Source organism: Neoarius graeffei, chromosome 19 (genome assembly GCF_027579695.1).
Source record: "Neoarius graeffei isolate fNeoGra1 chromosome 19, fNeoGra1.pri, whole genome shotgun sequence".
NCBI lineage: Eukaryota > Metazoa > Chordata > Actinopteri > Siluriformes > Ariidae > Neoarius > Neoarius graeffei.
This window is the reverse complement of record NC_083587.1, coordinates 23,023,889-23,044,661: the sequence shown is the minus strand read 5'-3', so window position 1 is coordinate 23,044,661 and position 20,773 is coordinate 23,023,889. Positions and strand designations below refer to the sequence as shown.

At 41.4% G+C, this 20,773-nt stretch overlaps 1 protein-coding gene across 1 annotated transcript in view; it reads left to right on the top strand.

Moving 5' to 3' along the window:
• LOC132867888 (solute carrier family 22 member 13-like) overlaps positions 1 to 20,773 on the top strand; it is a 31,034-nt gene that overhangs the window by 7,997 nt on the left and 2,264 nt on the right. Inside the window, exons 2-7 of the mRNA XM_060900858.1 lie at positions 1,243 to 1,346; positions 1,555 to 1,709; positions 1,781 to 1,949; positions 6,395 to 6,515; positions 6,597 to 6,691; positions 6,895 to 7,109. Of these exons, the coding sequence (XP_060756841.1) occupies positions 1,243 to 1,346; positions 1,555 to 1,709; positions 1,781 to 1,949; positions 6,395 to 6,515; positions 6,597 to 6,691; positions 6,895 to 7,109 (859 nt within the window). The remainder of the gene's footprint in view (positions 1 to 1,242; positions 1,347 to 1,554; positions 1,710 to 1,780; positions 1,950 to 6,394; positions 6,516 to 6,596; positions 6,692 to 6,894; positions 7,110 to 20,773) is intronic.

Genomic DNA, 20,773 nt, shown 5'->3' with positions numbered 1-20,773 from the left:
TGCAACTCAGCATTCTTTCTCCTCCAAACACAAGTTGAGTTTTTACCAAAAAGTTCTATTTTGGTTTCATCTGACCATATGACATTCTCCCAATCCTCTTCTGGATCATTCAAATGCTCTCTAGCAAACTTCAGATGGGCCTGGACATGTACTGGCTTAAGCAGGGGGACACGTCTGGCACTGCAGGATTTGAGTCCCTGGCAGCGTAGTGTGTTACTGATGGTAGCCTTTGTTACTTTGGTCCCAGCTCTCTGCAGGTCATTCACTAGGTCCCCCCGTGTGGTTCTGGGATTTTTGCTCACCGTTCTTGTGATCATTTTGACCCCACGGGGTGAGAGCTTGCGTGGAGCCCCAGATCGAGGGAGATTATCAGTGGTCTTGTATGTCTTCCATTTTCTAATAATTGCTCCCACAGTTGATTTCTTCACACCAAGCTGCTTACCTATTGGAGATTCAGTCTTCCCAGCCTGCTGCAGGTCTACAATTTTGTTTCTGGTGTCCTTTGACAGCTCTTTGGTCTTGGCCATAGTGGAGTTTGGAGTGTGACTGTTTGAGGCTGTGGACAGATGTCTTTTATACTGATAACGAGTTCAAATAGGTGCCATTAATACAGGTAATGAGTGGAGGACAGAGGAGCCTCTTAAAGAAGAAGTTACAGGTCTGTGAGAGCCAGAAATCTTGCTTGTTTGTAGGTGACCAAATACTTATTTTACCGAGGAATTTACCAATTAATTCATTACAAATACTACAATGTGATTTCCTGGATTCTTTCCCCTCATTCTGTCTCTCATAGTTGAAGTGTACCTATGATGAAAATTACAGGCCTCTCTCATCTTTTTAAGTGGGAGAACTTGCACAATTGGTGGCTGACTAAATACTTTTTTGCCCCACTGTATGTACCTTCCAGTTAAATTAATTATAGCTATGTTATATGAAATTAAGGACTATGTGTCTTAATTTATGTGTTGGTGTGTGTAATATGGGTGTGAAACTATTAGTGTCTGAGAAACTAAAATATGCTAATGCATGAGGGTTACCGACTTTCATGCAATTGTGTGGCTGCAGGTGCGGCCATCACAGGTTTTACCTAAAATTTTCCTTCAAATGGGCAAATTATAGACCCTTCAGATGCAAAATGGATTTAAAAGTAGAAGGCTGCTGGGACACCAAGTTTTGGTTAAATGCTTGCTTTGATATTTTTACTCCTTTTCTTCTATTTATTTATTTATTTATTTATTTTAGTTTGACTTGGTGTGTGATAGTAAGACTCTGAATGAGACTTCACAATCTATCTACATGGCCGGACTCCTCATTGGAGCTCTGTTGTTTGGACCATTGGCTGACAAGTAAGGAGGCTTCCTATAAACAAAATAACCAAGAGAATGGACACAATTAGTAGTAAATTCGTTGTTTATTCTATTGCCCACTATACTACATGACTATTCTATACTTTTTCACTGAACATCACAACACTGGGGTCAGACAGTGACTGAGGCCATAGAGCTGAAGTAATGACAAAAGGCAAATTTCTTGTCATGTTTTCTACCCTTGCAGATATGGCCGGCGTTTTGTTCTGCTACTCTCTTTAACTTTGCAGTTCTTGTTTGGTGTGGGTGCTGCTTTCTCCTACAACTTTTACATCTATATTGCTCTTCGCTTTGTGGTTGGTGTCACTATATCTGGCGTCACCAGCACTACCAACATCATAGGTACTGATGGAACACAATTTATACCATTCCTTTTACTATCATTACTTTAGAGATGGCTAATATTTTTGTAGGCCCTGAGTGGTGTGGTCCATCACGTCGGGCCTTGGTCACCATCCTGTCTCACGGTTGCTATGCCCTGGGGATAATGATACTATCTGGATTGGCCTTCGGCATCCGCAATTGGAGGATTCTCCAATTAGTTGTGTCTGCACCAATCCTGATCCTCGGTGTCTACTTTTGGTAAGGCTTTCACTCTGAATCTCAGTCTGAATCTGTCCTTAATTCATGTTGGCGGGTGGGTTTGCAGTCTATTAAACTAAGGTCATCAAAAATGATTGCTGTGGAAATTCATTCCAGCGTGTGTTATCTTGGGTTAAGAGAGAATTTTGACAAGAATTTTGGGTTCAGATGCAGACTCACCCTAACACCTCTTATGAGGCTGACTGCATCTATCTTCACTGCAATAAATGGCCTTTCAAAAATAAGAAATAAAAGATTAAAACAAAGCATATTTGCTTGAATCAGGTGAAAAAAATCTGCCAATGGAACTAGTCAAATTTGACTTGGTAAGATTTCTTAAAGTAAGATGAAAAATCTAACCTGTTTTTAGATAAAATAATTCCAAAATAAGATTGGGGAACTTATTATGCGAGATCTGATTAACTCAAAATAATCAAAATAGTTCTTATAACAAGATCGTACTTCTTACATTTAGCCATTCAAGTCGTTTTTATTTATTTCATTTTAAGGGTATTTCACTTAAATTCATGACAAAGTCTTAAGAGTAAAAACTCAATTTAAGATAAATATACTAATATTAGGATTGTTAAATTCTAGAACTAAGCATTGGTAGCTTAAAAGATTCTCCTTTTGTGACCTGTAATTAGTAAAATACTCTAGATATGAGACCAGAGACTATCTTGAATCAAGTTGACGACACGTGTAGCATTGCAACAAGTTTATTTTTTTTCCCATTTCAACATTCAAACATTAAAACATCTCTTAAGATTCTTAAGGACCTCAGACACCAAAAAAAAATAAATTAATTTTAAAAAAAGTCTACGCATTTTGACTTACAGTGCTTACACAATGCCAAAGCAACAGTGCAGTGTACAAGGGGTTTACAAGATCAGGCACAAAAAAAACCAACAACAACCAACCAAACAAACAAACACAAAAAAAAAAAAAACACTGAACTTAACTCACAACATTCCAAAAAGACCTCACTAAAACGCCCTCCACTCACTTATAGCCTTTTTGAAGGCACTTGTCTGGTCTAGAGTCTGTACAGCATCTAGAAGGAGCTCACTCTGAATGACTGAGAAAACAGTCGCAGTAAACTTAGGATATGTAAGGGTGAGTTGAATTGTAATGAAAGATTCAAAGATTTCAGTAAAGTTCATTTATTCCCAAAACAAGCATACTTTTTTTTCTTGAAACAAGATGAACCGCATTTGACAAATGTCCAAAATGTACTTACTTCTTTTTAAAAAAAAAAACTGGTTTTATTTTCAAAGGTGCTCCAAATAAGACTTTTTCAAGACATTTTGTCTATACAAGATTTTCAAGATGGACTGTCTAAAAACTAGCCTTTCTAGCTAAATGAGGTTTTGCTTGTTGGGCAATTATGTCTTATAATAAGGGTGGCTAGATGTATTGACTTGAAAATAGACAAATAAACTTCCTAAGATTTTTATTTTTTGCAGTGTTGAGCATGCTTCATCCACTGCCGACTTGCTAGGTCTGCTGTGGCTTCGCCAGACAAACAACCATTCACACCTATGGACAATTTAGAGTAGTTAACCTAATCCACATGTCTTTAGACTGTGGGAGGAAACCCACACAAACATGGGGAGAACATGCAAACGCCACACAGAAAGGCCCCTGTTGGCTATGAGGTTCGAACCCGGAGCCTTCTTGCTGTGAGGTGATAGTGTTAACCACTGTGCTGCACATGGTTAAGATACTATCTATAATATCAAGGCTCTTGCTTCTGCATCTCGGACAGCCCTTAAAAAAAAAAAAAAAAAATATATATATATATATATATATATATATATATATATATAATGTGGCAGCAGGGGCGTGGTCAAGTGTCGGTCTGTGACCGGAGGGCCGGAGGGCAGAGTCAGGGAAGGTAAGTGGCAGAATCACTACACCTCATGTCAGTTAATGTGCGTTTGTGTGTCTTCCCCAGTGACCGCGCCCTATTGAGGTATTTCACCTGACGTCACAGGGTCACGTGACGCCCCGGTGTCCGCCATTTTGAACGTCAAGCTACATACTAACGCTGCAGACAGAGAGGGAGAACCGGCTTGAAAAAAAACGTGTTACAGACACCTAGAATAGATTAATTTGTCAGTAAGCACTCTATAAATAACCATGGTGTTTGCTTGTTGTGCTGTGGGCTGCCACAACAGACAGGGACAGCGTGCAGGACGCTCCTTTTACCGGTTTCTAGTGATGGGAATTTCGGCTCTTTTTCGGGAGCCGGCTCTTTTGCCTCTTCTTACTATAAGGAGCCGGCTCTTTCGGCTCCCAAACGGCTCCTGAGATTTTATTTTTGATTTAATTGCTGCAATTAACTAGTTAATTAATTACATTATTTATATTTTATCAATAGGATGTTTTCCATTTTATTTTTTAGTTTTTGTAGCCATTGTAAAGCTTTGTAAAGTATAGCAGTGTAACAATGTTCTAGCTATAGAAATAAAACTTACCAATTAATAAATTATTTTCTCACAAACATAATGCAAAACTGTGTTATATTACCAATATAAAATACACAGCTGATTTTCCCCTCCTCAGGTGCCTCACAGACTCCTCTCCCCTGCGCTCCACAGCTTTAAGCATTACACCAATTTTCGTATTTTCGCAGCTGTGAATGACATCAACCCCCCCCAACCAAAAAAAGTAGGCGTACACCATGCTACTTTTTTTCCTTTGAATGGTAATAGACAACACAAAGACGCAATCGGACAGCAACTTTTTTTTTGTGAAAGTCTCTCTCTCTGAGGCACCTAAGGACAAAAAAAGAATTCGGCTCCCCAGCTCGGTTCCCACCGAAGAGCCGGCTCCCGTCGTTCACTTCAAAGAGCCGGCTCTTTGAACCGGATCGTTCGCGACCGACACATCACTCCCGGTTTACTACTGACCCAGACAAGAGGGATTACAGCTGTGAAAAGACAGGATTGGGAGCCAACAGAGTACTCCAGACTTTGCAGTGATCATTTCATTTCAGGTTAGTTTATCAGTTAACGCAATTTTGATAAAATATATAGCAAAAAGTAAATGGGTCAGTGTTTGTTAACCCATGTGAGCAGTGAAACAAGTCAGTGTTAATTTGTCTAGGGTTGCATGTAGCAGACATCAGACATAAAACGCAATAACAGAGGCTAGAAAGAAACGGGACACAGAAATAAACAGGGAAATTAAGTAAAAAGAAAGAAAGAGGAAAAAAAAGAGCGCGGATCTCCAAACACATGAGAAGCCTATCTTACGCACATATCACGCGGACTCCACACACGCATCGCGTCTGAAGTCATAACTCATCAGGGGAAATCGTGTCCGCATTGGCATGTTCAAAAAACAACCTCGCGTCAACAATGATACCACACGCAAGAACAAAAAAAACAGTCAGGCTACTCAACAACCAACCTGGCAGCAGCAGTCGTTGTCATGTAAACACAACACTTCGGATATGCAAATGCTTCCCGTTACACACGATTGCTATGTCAATAAACATCATTTTGCCAGTATTTTAGAGGACCCCCCCAACATTTCCCAAATCATGTTTTCAAAGGATCTCATGTCTGTTTCAGGGGATCTCGGATCCCCCGAGTAACAAGACAGTGTTGTGAACATAGCCTACCTTGTACCGTTTCAAACTGCTGGGGTCATCCTTCATCAAACTGTTGACTTCTGTCGACTACCTTGGCTCCATACCAAGGCTGGGTACAGTGTTTGTGATAAAAGACAGATCCAATTTAACACGAATCACAGCTTACTTTCTTGTTAAAATGTGCAAAGGTCTCCACCATCTCATACTGCCTTGCACTGAAGGACTTAAGGGTGCCGTCCAAAATGGCTGAATCACGTGACTTGGTCACGTGGGTGAAATACCTCAATATAAGAAGAGAGTGAGGAGAGGAAGAGAGCTCTCTCCCCAACCAGACGACCTGTGTGTGTGCCACACGCTGAGCGTGCGTGTGTGGCTGGGAGAGTGTAAAAATCACTGAAAAGTGACAATAAAGAGGTTTTTTTGAACTCAGTTCTGGCCTGCCGTCCTTCTGCGCTCCACCCACCCGTCCGAATTATCTATCTATCTATCTATCTATCTATCTATCTATCTATCTATCTATCTATCTATCTATCTATCTATCTATCTATCTATCTATCTATCTATCTATCTATCTATCTATCTTTCTTTCTTATGTATGGACCTTTAGCTAACAAGGCATGTATGGAACAGATTATAAACCCATATATCTGGAAGCCAGTGGTACCTGGTGCCTCAGTAGTTAAGGTTCTGTAGAAGGTCTGGTTTTTAACATCAGTTCTACCAGAAACCCCTGTAAAGTCCTTATCCAGCAACTGCTCAAGTATATAGTTCAATTGTTGTTTGCCTCATCTGTAAACCTCTTTGAATAATATATACCATATCTGTAAGTGCTCTCTGTTTTAAGGATCCTTCCAGAGTCGGCTCGATGGCTCCTGACTCAAGGCAGACAGGAGGAAGCCAAAAAGATGATCCTGAATGCAGCCAGGGTCAATGGCAGGATAGTTTCAGACTCTCTGCTTGAAAGGGTAATTGAAGTGTGTCTCAACAAAATATTTAATTGTATTTATTTTTAATGGAATTTGTAATGTCAATGTCTGGTCCGTCAGATGGAGGCAGAGAACACAGTCAGAACCGGCAGCATGCTGGACCTTTTCCGAGTGACGAGTCTGAGAAAGAGGACGTTGATTATGTGCTTTATCTGGCAAGTTCAAATTTGTACCAGTACTTGCAATACTTAACAAAATATGTTTTATGAAAAAGGGTAAACGACACAAAACCTAGATTCTGAGCATCCATTATATTTTGAATAATGCACAATATTGTGCAATACAGATGTGTATCTTCACGCTAATCCCATTCTGACATTTTGGTGTTTTTCCCCAAACTGCCTTGTCCCTTTGACAGGTTTGTGATCTTCTTGGTGTACTATGGGATCAGTCTGAATGTGGGAAACTTTGGTGTGAACATCTACCTGACACAGCTCATCTTCGGCATTGCAGAGATTCCTGCTCGCCTCAGCTGCTACCCACTTATTGAGCGCTTTGGCAGAAAGAAATCTCAAAGTGCAGTGTTGCTCCTCGGGGGAACTGCATGTCTGGTCATTCTTGCCATCCCAGCAGGTGTGCAAACATACAAATCATTTTTTAGACGAAGGTGAGTTAATAATCTTATAAGTCCCTGATGTGGGTGGAGTACAGAAGCATGGCAGGCAGGAGCTGAAGTTCTCACACACTTTATTTTCCTTTACTTTGCTGCTTTTCAGCTTCACTCACTCGCTGCTTACACACAGTCACACATGCACACACGTGTTCTGGTCGGGGGAGAGCTCTTCTCTGCTCTCCCCCTCCTTTTATGTTCCACCATCACTGCAACAAACGCGCACACATTAATTGACAACAGGTGTAATGACTTGGTCACTCACCTTCCCTGACCCCGCTCTCCATTCACAAACTGACACTTGGCTCCACCGCCACACGCCCCCACCGCCCGACTCAGGCCGGGGAGCTGTCCAGCCTGCAGCGGACTCCCCCACCAACGGGACAGGAAGTCCGACACCACCACCTGCGCCCCCGACCTGTGGACCACCTCGAACTTAAACAGCTGGAGGATGTTCTGGCATCCTTCATGCAGTGGAGCCACTGGAGGGGCGCATGGTCTGAACAGCGGGTGAAAGGGCACCCCAGCATGTAGTATCAGAGAGCGAGGACCATCCACTTGATGGCCAGACACTCCTTTTCGATGGTGCTGTACTTCCTTTCATGCATCGAGAGTTTGCGGCTGATGTACAGCACGGCATGCTCCTCTCCCTCCACCTTCTGGGACAAAACGGCCCTCAGCTCTCTTTCTGATGCGTTCGTCTGTAAAATAAAGGGGAGACAGAAGTCCGGGGAGTGTAAAAGTGGCCCCCCACACAGTGCAGCTTTTATTTTAGTGAAAGCCTCTTGGCACTGCTCCGTCCGCTGGACTGGATCTGGTGCTCCCTTATTAGTGAGATCAGTTAGCGGGTTGGTGACGTCCAAATCATTAGGTATGAACCTACGATAGTAGCCAGCCAGCCCCGGGAACTGTCTCATCCCCTTTTTGGTCTTGGGCCTCGGGCAGGCCTCAATCACTGCAGTCTTGTTAATTTGGGGACACACCTGCCCACGACCCAAGTGGAAACCCAGATACTGTAATTCCACTTGCCCAATTGCACACTTTTTTGGGCTAGCTGTGAGACCTGCACACCTGAATTTTTTTTTTAATTTTTTTTTTAATTTATTTTTATTTCGAACATGTATAAAAAAAAATTTATGTAACTATTTGTACATACAAAAGAAAGACAACGAGAAAGTGACAAAAAATAACTAAATAAAATAACATAAAGAGCTAAGACATTACAATACACCGCACATTGTTCGAAAAAGGAGTGGGAAGAAGTACAATACTTTTTAAATTTCCCACCCCTTTTTAACTACCCCGAAATCCAAACTGCATTAATACACCTATAAAAATATATACCATATATACACTTCATGAATATCTATATAAATACTGTATATAATTACAAAAATATATACTACATACCATATATATATATATATACACTTCATAAATATCTATATAAATATTTAATTGAAAAAAATAAATATATACTACATAAATATCTATATAAATTTATAATTTATATATATATATCTATATACAACTCCGATTCCAAAAAAGTTGAGACAAAGTACAAATTGTAAATAAAAACGGAATGCAATGATGTGGAAGTTTCAAAATTCCATATTTTATTCAGAATAGAACATAGATGACATATCAAATGTTTAAACTGAGAAAATGTATCATTTAAAGAGAAAAATTAGGTGATTTTAAATTTCATGACATCAACACATCTCAAAAAAGTTGGGACAAGGCCATGTTTACCACTGTGAGACATCCCCTTTTCTCTTTACAACAGTCGGTAAACGTCTGGGGACTGAGGAGACAAGTTGCTCAAGTTTAGGGATAGGAATGTTAATCCATTCTTGTCTAATGTAGGATTCTAGTTGCTCAACTGTCTTAGGTCTTTTTTGTCGTATCTTCCGTTTTATGATGCGCCAAATGTTTTCTATGGGTGAAAGATCTGGACTGTAGGCTGGCCAGTTCAGTACCCGGACCCTTCTTCTACACAACCATGATGCTGTAATTGATGCAGTATGTGGTTTGGCATTGTCATGTTGGAAAATGCAAGGTCTTCCCTGAAAGAGACGTCGTCTGGATGGGAGCATATGTTGCTCTAGAACCTGGATATACCTTTCAGGATTGATGGTGTCTTTCCAGATGTGTTACCTGCCCATGCCACACGCACTGATGCAACCCCATACCATCAGAGATGCAGGCTTCTGAACTGAGCGCTGATAACAACTGGGGCCATCCTTCTCCTCTTTAGTCCAAATGACATGGCGTCCCTGATTTCCATAAAGAACTTCAAATTTTGATTCGTCTGACCACAGAACAGTTTTCCACTTTGCCACAGTCCATTTTAAATGAGCCTTGGCCCAGAGAAGACATCTGCGCTTCTGGATCATATTTAGATACGGCTTTTTCTTTGAACTATAGAGTTTTAGCTGGCAACGGCAGATGGCACGGTGAATTGTGTTCACAGATAATGTTCTCTGGAAATATTCCTGAGCCCATTTTGTGATTTCCAATACAGAAGCATGCGTGTATGTGATGCAGTGCCGTCTAAGGGCCCGAAGATCACGGGCACCCAGTATAGTTTTCTGGCCTTGACCCTTATGCACAGAGATTCTTCCAGATTCTCTGAATCCTTTGATGATATTATGCACTGTAGATGATGATATGTTCAAACTCTTTGCAATTTTACACTGTCAAACTCCTTTCTGATATTGCTCCACTATTTGTTGGCGCAGAATTAGGGGGATTGGTGATCCTCTTCCCATCTTTCCTTCTGAGAGCCGCTGCTACTCCAAGATGCTCTTTTTATACCCAGTCATGTTAATGACCTATTGCCAATTGACCTAATGAGTTGCAATTTGGTCCCCCAGCTGTTCCTTTTTTGTACGTTTAACTTTTCCAGCCTCTTATTGCCCCTGTCCCAACTTTTTTGAGATTTGTTGCTGTCATGAAATTTCAAATGAGCCAATATTTGGCATGAAATTTCAAAATGTCTCACTTTCGACATTTAATATGTTGTCTATGTTCTATTGTGAATACAATATCAGTTTTTGAGATTTGTAAATTGTTGCATTCCGTTTTTATTTACAATTTGTACTTTGTCCCAACTTTTTTGGAATCGGGGTTGTAAATATATAATTACAAATATATATATATATATATATATATATATATATATATATATACACCACATATACACTTCATAAATATCTATATAAATATATCATTACAAAAAATATATATACTATATACCACATATACACTGCATAAATATCCATATAATATATAATTACAAAAAATTTATATACCATATATATACTTCATAAATATCTATATAAATATATAATTACAAAAATAAATATCTGCTACATACCTATCCCTGTAAATATGAAGATATAAACTATCCCCATATATAAATATATACCATATATACCATATACTAAGTTAGTTCTAATATAACAATCAACCCTATTCTATTTATCCCTCATCATTCTCCATTGACATACTTCCTCTTCTATATACTTGTTTAAAAAATTTTTTTGTACCTTTTTTTTAAACAGATTTATATTTGCACTTTGTTTTATTTCTGTCTCCAGTCTGTTCCATAAAGTCACTCCCCACAGCTCGATACGCACATGCTTTTCATATTTGTTCAAACCTTTGGTTTTTTAAAATTTAGGTCTCCCCTTAGATTATATCCCCCCTCTCTCTCACTAAACATTCCTTGTATATTTTTTGGCAATAGATTATTTCTCACTTTGTACATTATTTGTGCTCTTCTGAATTTGACCAGATCCATAAATTTCAACATGTGTGAGTTTATGAATAGTGGGTTTGTGTGATCTCTGTATCCTGTTTTATTTATTGTCCTTATTGCTCTTTTCTGTATTGTACATATCGGCTGCAGAGTGGTTTTGTAGGTGTTTCCCCAGACTTCGACACAGTAAGTCAGATATGGCAAAAATAATGAGTAATATAGAGTATGCAAAGATTTACAATCAAGAATATGTTTTGTTTTCCACAGTATTGCCGAGCACTTTGCCAGTTTTGCTCGTATGTATCCTACATGAGGTTTCCAGCAGACTTTATGATCCAAAATCACACCAAGAAATTTAATTTCCTGTACCATTTCTATCTTAGTATTGTCTATTATCAATTGTACATTAAAGAAGTAAAGAAACAGGCCTGTAGTTTGTGAAATGGTGTCTATCTCCAGTTTTAAACAATGGTATCACTTTTGCAATTTTCATTTTGTCTGGAAATGTACCTGACTGAAAAGATAAATTACAGATGTGGGTGAGTGGTTTCACAATTCCCTCAATAACTGTCTTTACTGTTAACATGTCTATATCATTCCAGTCTGCAGAGGTTTTGTTTTTACATTTTCTTACAATTTGGATAATTTCTTCATCATCAGTTGCAGTTAGAAAAATTGTACTTGGATTTCTATCCCCCATATCTTCTATTTTCCCACATTGTGTTGTCTCGGGTTCCTTTATTTTTGCCGCTAAATTTGGTCCCACATTTACAAAGTATTGGTTAAAACCATTCACCACGTCCTCCATATTATTTATGGTCTTGTCATTTTCAGTGTAATACTCCGGGTAATTTGTAGTTTTGGATCCATTTCTCACCATACCATTTAGTACAGTCCATATACCTTTAATATTGTTTTTATTTTTCTCCAGTAATTTATTATAATAGTCTTTCTTACATATCCTCATAATATTAGTTAATTTATTTTTATATTTTTTATATTTTTCCTCTGCCTCTATAGTTCGATGCTTTAAGAATTGTCTGTATAATATATTTTTCTTTTTGCAGGCTTTTTGTAGCCCCTTGGTGACCCACGGACTATTTGTATATTTATGTATATTACTGTATTTCTTTATAGGACAATTTTTATTATATAGTTCATTGAATATTATTAAAAATTCTTCATATGCTTTATCAACATCTTTTTCTTTATAAACTACATTCCAGTCCTGTATCATTAAGTCATTTTTTAGCGCAATCATGGTTTCTTCAGTTTTCACTCTTATATATTTATAATTTGTAGTATCCTTTTTCTTGCTATAATTACAGTAATATACATTAAAAATAGGTAGGTGGTCACTTTTTTGGAACTCCTCGTGATCTTCCTCTTGGTATCGTTGCTACTGGGGGCTCCTAGGCCTACCTGTTGGGAAGCAGGTGGACTTGGAATTACCGGGAGAGCGACATACAGCAGGGAGTTTGTCCTCTCGCTGCGGACTTCAACAGCCGGGGTTATCCCTGCTACTATCCCGAGGGAGCTGCGGTGTGCACCGGCCTTGAAACCTCGGAAGAGGGGGAAGAGAGGTGGCTTACGCCGGAGATTGAAAACTTTTCGGCTGGATAATCGCCGCAAGCTACCACCGCTCCCCTCTGTATTGTTATCAAATGTGCAATCCATCCGTAACAAGATTGACGAATTGGAATTATGGACTAAGACTAGAGCGGAGATCAGGGAGTCGTGTTTACTTGCTTTTACGGAATCATGGCTCACCGACCTAGATCGGGACGAGGATCTGTCAATAACTGGGTTTGGAAGCCCAATTCGGCTCGACAGGTCACCGGAGGCAACAGGAAAAAACAGAGGAGGAGGGGTGTGTTTTTACATCAACGAGCGGTATTGCAATACTATTACGATCAGGGAAAAAATATGCACCGCCGACATAGAATTACTGTCCATCTCACTACGCCCCTTCTACCTTCCGCGTGAGTTTCAACAACTTTTTTATACACTGGTATACATTCACCCGCGCGCAAATGCAGCCGCTGCTGCTCAGCTGATTGCAGACACTACACATAAACTGGACGAAATTTGCCCCGATGCACCTAAATTTATTTTGGGAGATTTTAACCACTGTGATTTGAGAAAGACTATGAGAACTTATGATCAATATGTTACTTGTACTACAACGCAGAAAATGACCTTGATTGATCTGTGCTATGGGTCAGTGGACGGTGCTTACAGCTCCATACCTATGCCTTCCTTGGGAGCTTCCTATCATAAGTGTTTACCTCATGCCAGTGTACAAACCTTCTTTCAGACGCCTAGAACACAATGAGAGAACTGTGAAACTCTGGTCAGAGGATAGTATCTCTTCACTTCAAGCATGTTTTGAGTGTACGGTCTGGGAGTGCTTTCAGGAAGGGTCTGAGAACATTGATGAACTTGCAGACACGGTATCATCATATATCACATTTTGTGTGGATATGGTCATCCCAACTAAGACTACCGTCACTTTTCCGAACAACAAACCATGGATGACGAAAGAACTAAAATCTGTCATTAACAAGAAAAAGAGGACTTTCTATAGTGGTGACATTTGGGAGATTAAAGCGGTGTGCAAAGAAGTAAAAAATGAGATTAGGAAAGCTAAAATGAAATATAGAAGAAAAGTAGAAGAGCAATACAGGGGAGGGGATCTTAGAGCCGCCTGGCGAGGAATAAAGTCAATGGTATCATTAAACCAACAAGCCGAATACGGCAGAAGGACTATTACTATCCAAGGTGTTGAGTTATGTGATCTTCCAAATGCTTTTAATTTATTTTACTCACGTTTTGAATCCGATGACTTTGGTAACAATATTTCTATGTGGAGAAACACTCTGGTTCCTAATCATGACCTAATAATATCTCAGGAGCAAGTAACAACCCTGTTTAAGAAGGTCAATATTAGGAAAGCTGCTGGTCCTGATGCTGTTTGCGGACGCACACTACGTCATTGTGCAGAACAACTAAGTGGAGTTTTTACCTCCCTCTTCAATATGTGTGCAACAAAAGGGCTGATTCCCCAAATATGGAAGAGCTCCACTATAATACCATTAGCTAAATTAAATAAACCTAAGGAGCTGAAAGACTTTAGACCTGTAGCTCTTACATCCTTGGTGATGAAGAATTTTGAAAAAATCCTCAAAAATGAAATTTTGTCCTTGGTCACTGGGAAGCTGGATCCACTACAGTTTGCATATCAAACAGGCAGAAGTGTGGATGATGCAAAACTTTTTATTTTAGATAAAATATATAAACACTTGGAGAAACCTGGCTCCCATGCCAGGCTTTTATTTGCAGATTTTTCTTCTGCTTTCAATAAAATGCAGCCGCATATTTTGATTGAGAGACTGAAAAATGACTTTCAATTATCAAATCAATTACTGCTTTTGATTTTAAATTTCTTAACAGATAGAAATCAGAGAGTCTTAGTAAATGGTCATTTGTCTCAACCAATCACTTCAAATACTGGCTCACCACAAGGATGTGTACTCTCTCCCCTGCTATTTATTCTATATACAGACAGCTGTAGGTCTTCCCAGCAAGGAAGCTACCTGGTTAAGTTTTCAGATGACACTGCACTGCTATCCCTGTTCCAAGGTCCACATTCCACTCATGGGCCAACACTGACATCATTTGTGAAGTGGTGCGACGATAACTTTCTAGACTTGAACGTAGATAAAACAAAGGAGCTCATAATAGATTTTAGGAGAGCGAAGGCCGAATCAAAGGCAAGTGTCATACATGGGGGGGGAAGTTGAAACAGTTGATTCTTACAAATACTTAGGCACAATATTTGATAGTGACCTGAACTTTCATTTAAATGCAGAGACAATTGTTAAAAAGGGACAGCAGAGAATTCATCTACTGAGGAAGCTTAACTCCTTCAGTGTCTCTAAAACCATTTTGTGTAATTTTTATCAGTCTTTTATTGAAAGTCTTTTAACGTTTTCTTTTTTATGTTGGTTTAACACTTTGTCAGTCAAAGACAAAAACAGTCTTAGTAGTATTGTTAACACCTCATCAAGGATTATTGGAACACACCTTAACGGTTTGAGCGCTCTGTTTAACAAACAGGCAGTCCAAAAGGCTAGAAGTATCATTAGCCAACCTGACCATGTGTTAAGTGGTCAGTTTTCTTTAATGCCCTCTGGGAGGCGCTATTACTCGGTCAGAGCGAAAACAAATAGGTACTCAAATTCTTTCATCCCTGTAAGTATTAGATTATTAAATAAGAGGGTAGGGATAGAGTACACCAATGAGAACTTGATTTTTTTAAATGCTGGCTATCACTGTCAGGGTAGGGTGTGATGTTTGACTGGATGTGTGTATATTGGATGTATGTGTATATGTCTTGTGTTCTCTTAATAATTTTTAATTTATTGTTGTCTGATGGAGACTGAGCTGTAAACTAAATTGCCCATTGATGGGACAAATAAAGTAATCTTGAACTTGAACTTGAACTGATGTCTGTTAATAGTAGTCCACTCTCTGTATTATTTTCCAGGATATTAGTAAATATATTATCTATTATAGTGGTGCTGTGAGAAGCGATCCTGCTTGGTCTGGTAATAGTTGGATACAGTCCCATACTGAACATTGAGTTAATGAACTCTTCTGTCATTTTATGTTTCTTATGATTTAAGAGGTTGATGTTAAAATCACCACAGATGTACATGACCTTCTGTGTTGATTTTATAAACATACTTTCCATCCAATTTATAAAAACTTCTATGCTTGATCCAGGAGATCTGTATATACAGCTCACCGTTATATTTTTCATTTTTTTACAACATATTTCAACTGTAATACACTCCATCCAATCATCAACAGCTACCGTCATTTTATTATTAATTTTATATTCCAAACTATTATCAACATATATTGCCACTCCCCCTCCTCTTTTGTTCTTTCTGTTGATATAATTAAATTCATACCCGTTCAGCTCAAAATCTACGCCCATCTCATCATTGATCCAAGTTTCTGATATGGCTATTATATTGAATGTGGAGTATTGAATTGACTGAAATATTCCTTCATTTTATGGAAATTGGCATATAGACTTCTGGTATTGAAATGAATAATTGATATCTTATTTCCTTCTCTGAATGTTGCATTGTATTGATTTTCAGTATAATACCGGCAGCTGATATTGATGTTGCTGAAAAGATTATTTTCCGGATCAATATTATTTTCCATATCTTGTGTTTTATGTTCAGTATAAAGGAAAGTGTCCAGTTCTTGTGTCCAGTGTCCAATCCTTGTGTCATGATTGTAAATTACTTTGATTGGCTCCCTCAGAATTTGTCCAGTTCCCCAATATTTCGGATGACCAGGATCTTGGCCTCTTCTGGAGATCCCTTCAGCTTTATAAATATCTTGCAGTTTTGTGTCCAAGTGTTTTGTATTTTCCCGTTTCCTCATGAATCTCGCCTTTCTTGCAATGTCTGCATTTTTTTTGTTAAGTGCTCATTTAAAAAAACGTCTGAGCCTTTCAGTTTCCTCCCTTGCTTTAACATTTGCATCTTATACTTTCTGTTGGCAAATCTTATTATTACCGCCGGTTTGTCTGTGTTGCTTTTCCGTGGGAGAGGGTGACATGCTTCAATATTGGTACTTTTTACCTCAATCCCCTTGGAGTGCAGGAATGCTAACACCTGTTGGTCCACAGAGTTAGCATCCTCCTCGTTCTACTCCTCTCCGTCTCCTCTCGCCACTGCTCCAGCATATAACCGGGGTTTAATCTGCAATCCGGTCACAATTATGTTGTTTTGTTTTTGTTTTTTTTTTAAAGATATTTTTTGGGCTTTTTGCACCTTTATTGGATAGGACAGTGTAGAGACAGGAAATGAGCGGGAGAGAGAGACGGGAAGGGATCAGGAAATGACCTCGGGCCGGAATCGAACCCGGGTCGCCCGCATTCATGGTATGGCGCCTTAACCACCTGAGCCACGACGCCCCCACAATTATGTTGTTTATCCGGGTGTACTGCTCCAGCTCCTCCACTCGGTTCTCGAGAAAGGTGATCCTCTTCGCCTTCTCCGTGTTCTGCAGCTGCAGAGCTTTGACCTCTTCCACCAGGTCCAAGATGGTCTTCTGCTGCATCCTGACAGCAGATATTTCTTCACCCAGAAGGTCGAGGGATTTTTTTAATGTCGTCAATTTCCTCGACCGTAGGAGCTCTCTTCGGGGGCATTGCGTTGGTTGTTGTTACGTGGCCCGTTCCCGCGCTTCCTCTCGGCCCGCTCCCACGCAGCCTCGCTTCTCGCGCAACCTCTCGGTCCGCTCTCGCGCAGCCTCGCTCTCGCGCAGCCTTGCTCCCGCGCAACCTCAGCGACTCTAGGATGGCCCTAAAGTGTTCTAGGTGCAGTTGCCAATCATTGCTATAAATAATTATGTCGTTGAGGTACGCTGCTGCAAAAACAGCGTGAGGGCAAAGGATCTTGTCCATGAGCTGCTGGAATGAAGCATGAGCCCCAAATAACCCAAAAGGAAGCATGACAAATTGGTGTAGCCCAAACGGTATGGAAAAGGCCGTTTTCTCTCGGGATAGAGGAGTCAAGGGGATCTGCCAATATCCCCTCGTTAGATCCAGCGTCGAATAAAAGTGAGCAGTGCCTAACCAATCGAGCAACTCATCAATGCGAGGCATTGGGTATGCATCAAATTTAGACACCGTGTTGACTTTTCTACAGTCCATACAGAACCAAACTGACCTATCGATCTTGGGAACCAGGACCATGAGGTTGCTCCAGTCACTGTGGGACTCCCATTTTGAACATGGGCTTGAGTTCATCCCCCCTTTTTTTGTGTGTGTTCAGGAAAGCAGTAAGGGTGGCTACGCACCACCACCCCCAGGAGCGTCTCAATGTGTGGTGTTCTATGAGGTGGGTGCAACCAGGAAGGGGCGAGAACACGTCGGAAAATTCCTTCTGCAACTTGGCCACCTCCGTGAGTTGGGCTGGTGAGAGGTGGTCTCCACAAGGGACTGGAGTGGTGAGTTGGGCTGGTGAGAGGTGGTCTCCACAAGGGACTGGAGTGGTTTGAGATGTTACTTTTTTTTTTTTACCTCTGGCCCCAGCTTTGCCTCCTCTGGAACTACCGATGCCAATGTCATGCGGACCCCCTTGTTCCAATGTTTTGACAGGTTGAGGTGGTAGATTTGCAGTGCCCCGCCCCTATCCGTTCACCTCACCTCATAGTCGACGTCCCTGACTCACTGTGTGACCCCAAAGGGCCCTTGCCACTTGGTGATTTAATTTGGAGCTTGACGTGGGCCATAATACGATTACCTTGTCTCTCGGCGTGAACTCTCTAAGGTGCGTGCCTCTGTTGTACAGCTGGACTTGACATTCTTGTGCCTGCCATAAAATCTTCTGGGTTAAATGCATGAGGGTGTGGAGTTTTGCACGCAGGTCGAGAACATACTGAATTGTTCTTGCGAGGTGCAGGTCCCTCCTCCCAATTTTCTCATACTGTAGCACATCCAAAATGCCACGCAGCTTACGCCCATATAGTAACTCAAATGGTGAAAAATCTGTGGAGACTTGTGGGAACTCTCGTACTGCAAATAACAGGGGCTTGAGCCATTTATTCCAATTAAGCGCATCCTCACTTACAAATTTTCTGAATTCAGTTTTTGAGTGTCCGATTAAACCGTTCCACGAAGCCATCCGGTTGTGGGTGATAGACACTGGTGTGGATAGACTTAATTCCCAGTAACCCATACAATTTGCACAGTGTGCATGACATAAATGTAGTGCCTTGGTCTGTCAGGATTTCTTTTGGAATCCCGACCTAGGACATAATATTGAAGAGCGCTTCCGCAATACTGTGTGCTGAGGTATTGTGGAGAGGCATCACTTCCGGATATCGCGTTGCATAGTCCACCAGAACTAAAATAAAGCGATATCCTCATGCTGACCGATCTAATGGCCCTACAAGATCCATACCAATTCTCTCAAAAGGGGTCTCGATTAGAGGGAGAGGGCGCAAAGGCACTTTTGGAGTGGCTGCGGGATTTACTAATTGACATTCATGGCATGCTGCACACCACCAATGAATGTTCCTGCAAATCCCTGGCCAATAGAATCCGACCATTATTCAGGCTAGTGTTTTATCCTGCCCTAAGTGTCCGGCCATGGGATTAAAGTGAGCCGCATGGAATATGAGTTCCCTACAGCTCTTTGGGATTAACAACTGGGTTATCTGTTCTGTTCTGTTCTGTTTGAGTGTCCTGCATCACTCAGTACAACCTATCCTTAATAATAGCAAAATATGGGAAAACCGTTGTCGCGCTTGGCTGGAGAGTTTGACCATCGATTACTCTCACTTGGTCAAAAGCATGACAGAGTCTCTCATCTCGCAATTGCTCTAATGGGAAATCCTCAAGGCCTGAGAGAGGGAGGAGGGGCGAGCTGCTCCTCACTCTTCGTATCGCCCTGATGCGGTGCAGACGTAGACAGCTCTATGACAGCTTCCCCAGTCAATGCCACTCCGGGATCTTCTCGTGACATACTAATGCAGGACCCACCTCTTAATGTGTTCCATCTGTTCTTTAACCCTGGCCATTCAGTCCCCAAAATCAGTGAGTGGGTGAGATGAGGATTAATCACTGCCTTTATTCTATGCCTTTGGTCCCGGAATAGAATATGGACAGACACTAGAGAATAATGGTGAACATCACCGTGCACGCACAACACCTTCACCGCTTGTGCTCCCCCCAGTCCCTCACCTTGCACCAGGCTTTGGTGAATTTATGTCTGATTGCAACCGGAATCCACCAACATGTGATATGTATCCCCTTGAATACTTACCGGCATGCGATATGTTCTGGCCTGATTGGGGGTGGTCTCTGGCGTGTCAGGGATCCAGATCACAGCTCCCACCTCCATCAGAGAGCCCTGACTCTGGAGATGCTCCGGCTCCCCACCGCGCCAGCACATCGGCCCAGGCTTTCCCTCTGCACCAGTGTTATGGGCGTCACTCACCTGAGGGGGAGAAGACACAGACATGGAAGAGGGAGAAGGGAGGACATCATGGGTGCAACAGGCTGGCTGAGGAGGAGCCAGCCCCCACCTCCATGGTGGGGGGGAAGAGAGAGAGAAAAGAAATGAGGAGAGGCGTCTTGTCTGCCTCCTGTTGGAACCACTGACAGATGGTCCTCTGCCAACTCAATGGATCGTTCTAGTGACACTGGGTGATGACACTGGACCCATTCCGCCATTCCTTCTGGAAGTCGAGAGATGAACTGTTCCAGTACCACCAGATGGATGATCCCATTGGTGTTGCTGTCTTCCACCCTCAGCCACCGCCGGCAGATGTCCCAGACTTGTTGGCCAAATGCAAACGGCTGGCTGACCTCCTCCAACGTCAGCATCCAGAAGCACTGGAGATGTTATTCCAGGGAGTGACCGACACGCTGCAGGATGTTTCTCTTAAGGTCAGCGTACATGAGCCAGCTGTTGACAGGGAGCTGCTGTACTGCAAGCTGCACCTTGCCAGTCAGGAGCGGGAGGAGGCGCGCCATGCGCTGTTCGAGTGGCCACCCCCACGTTTCGGCCGCTTGCTCAAAGAGAGCGATGAAGACTTCTAGATCGTCATGCGGGCTCATCTTTGCGACAGTGACATGAGGAGGGTCTGCTGTGGTGGCGGTTGAAGCCCCTGCTGATGCAAGCAAATGCCAGAACACCTGGCGATCTTCCTGCTGGACCAGCATCAAGGCTTCAAAGTGTTGCTCTTGTTCCTTCCGGAGGGCGATCAGCGCTTGATGCTGATTCTGCTGGGTGGTAGCGAGGGCATGGATGAGCTCCTTAAATGGGG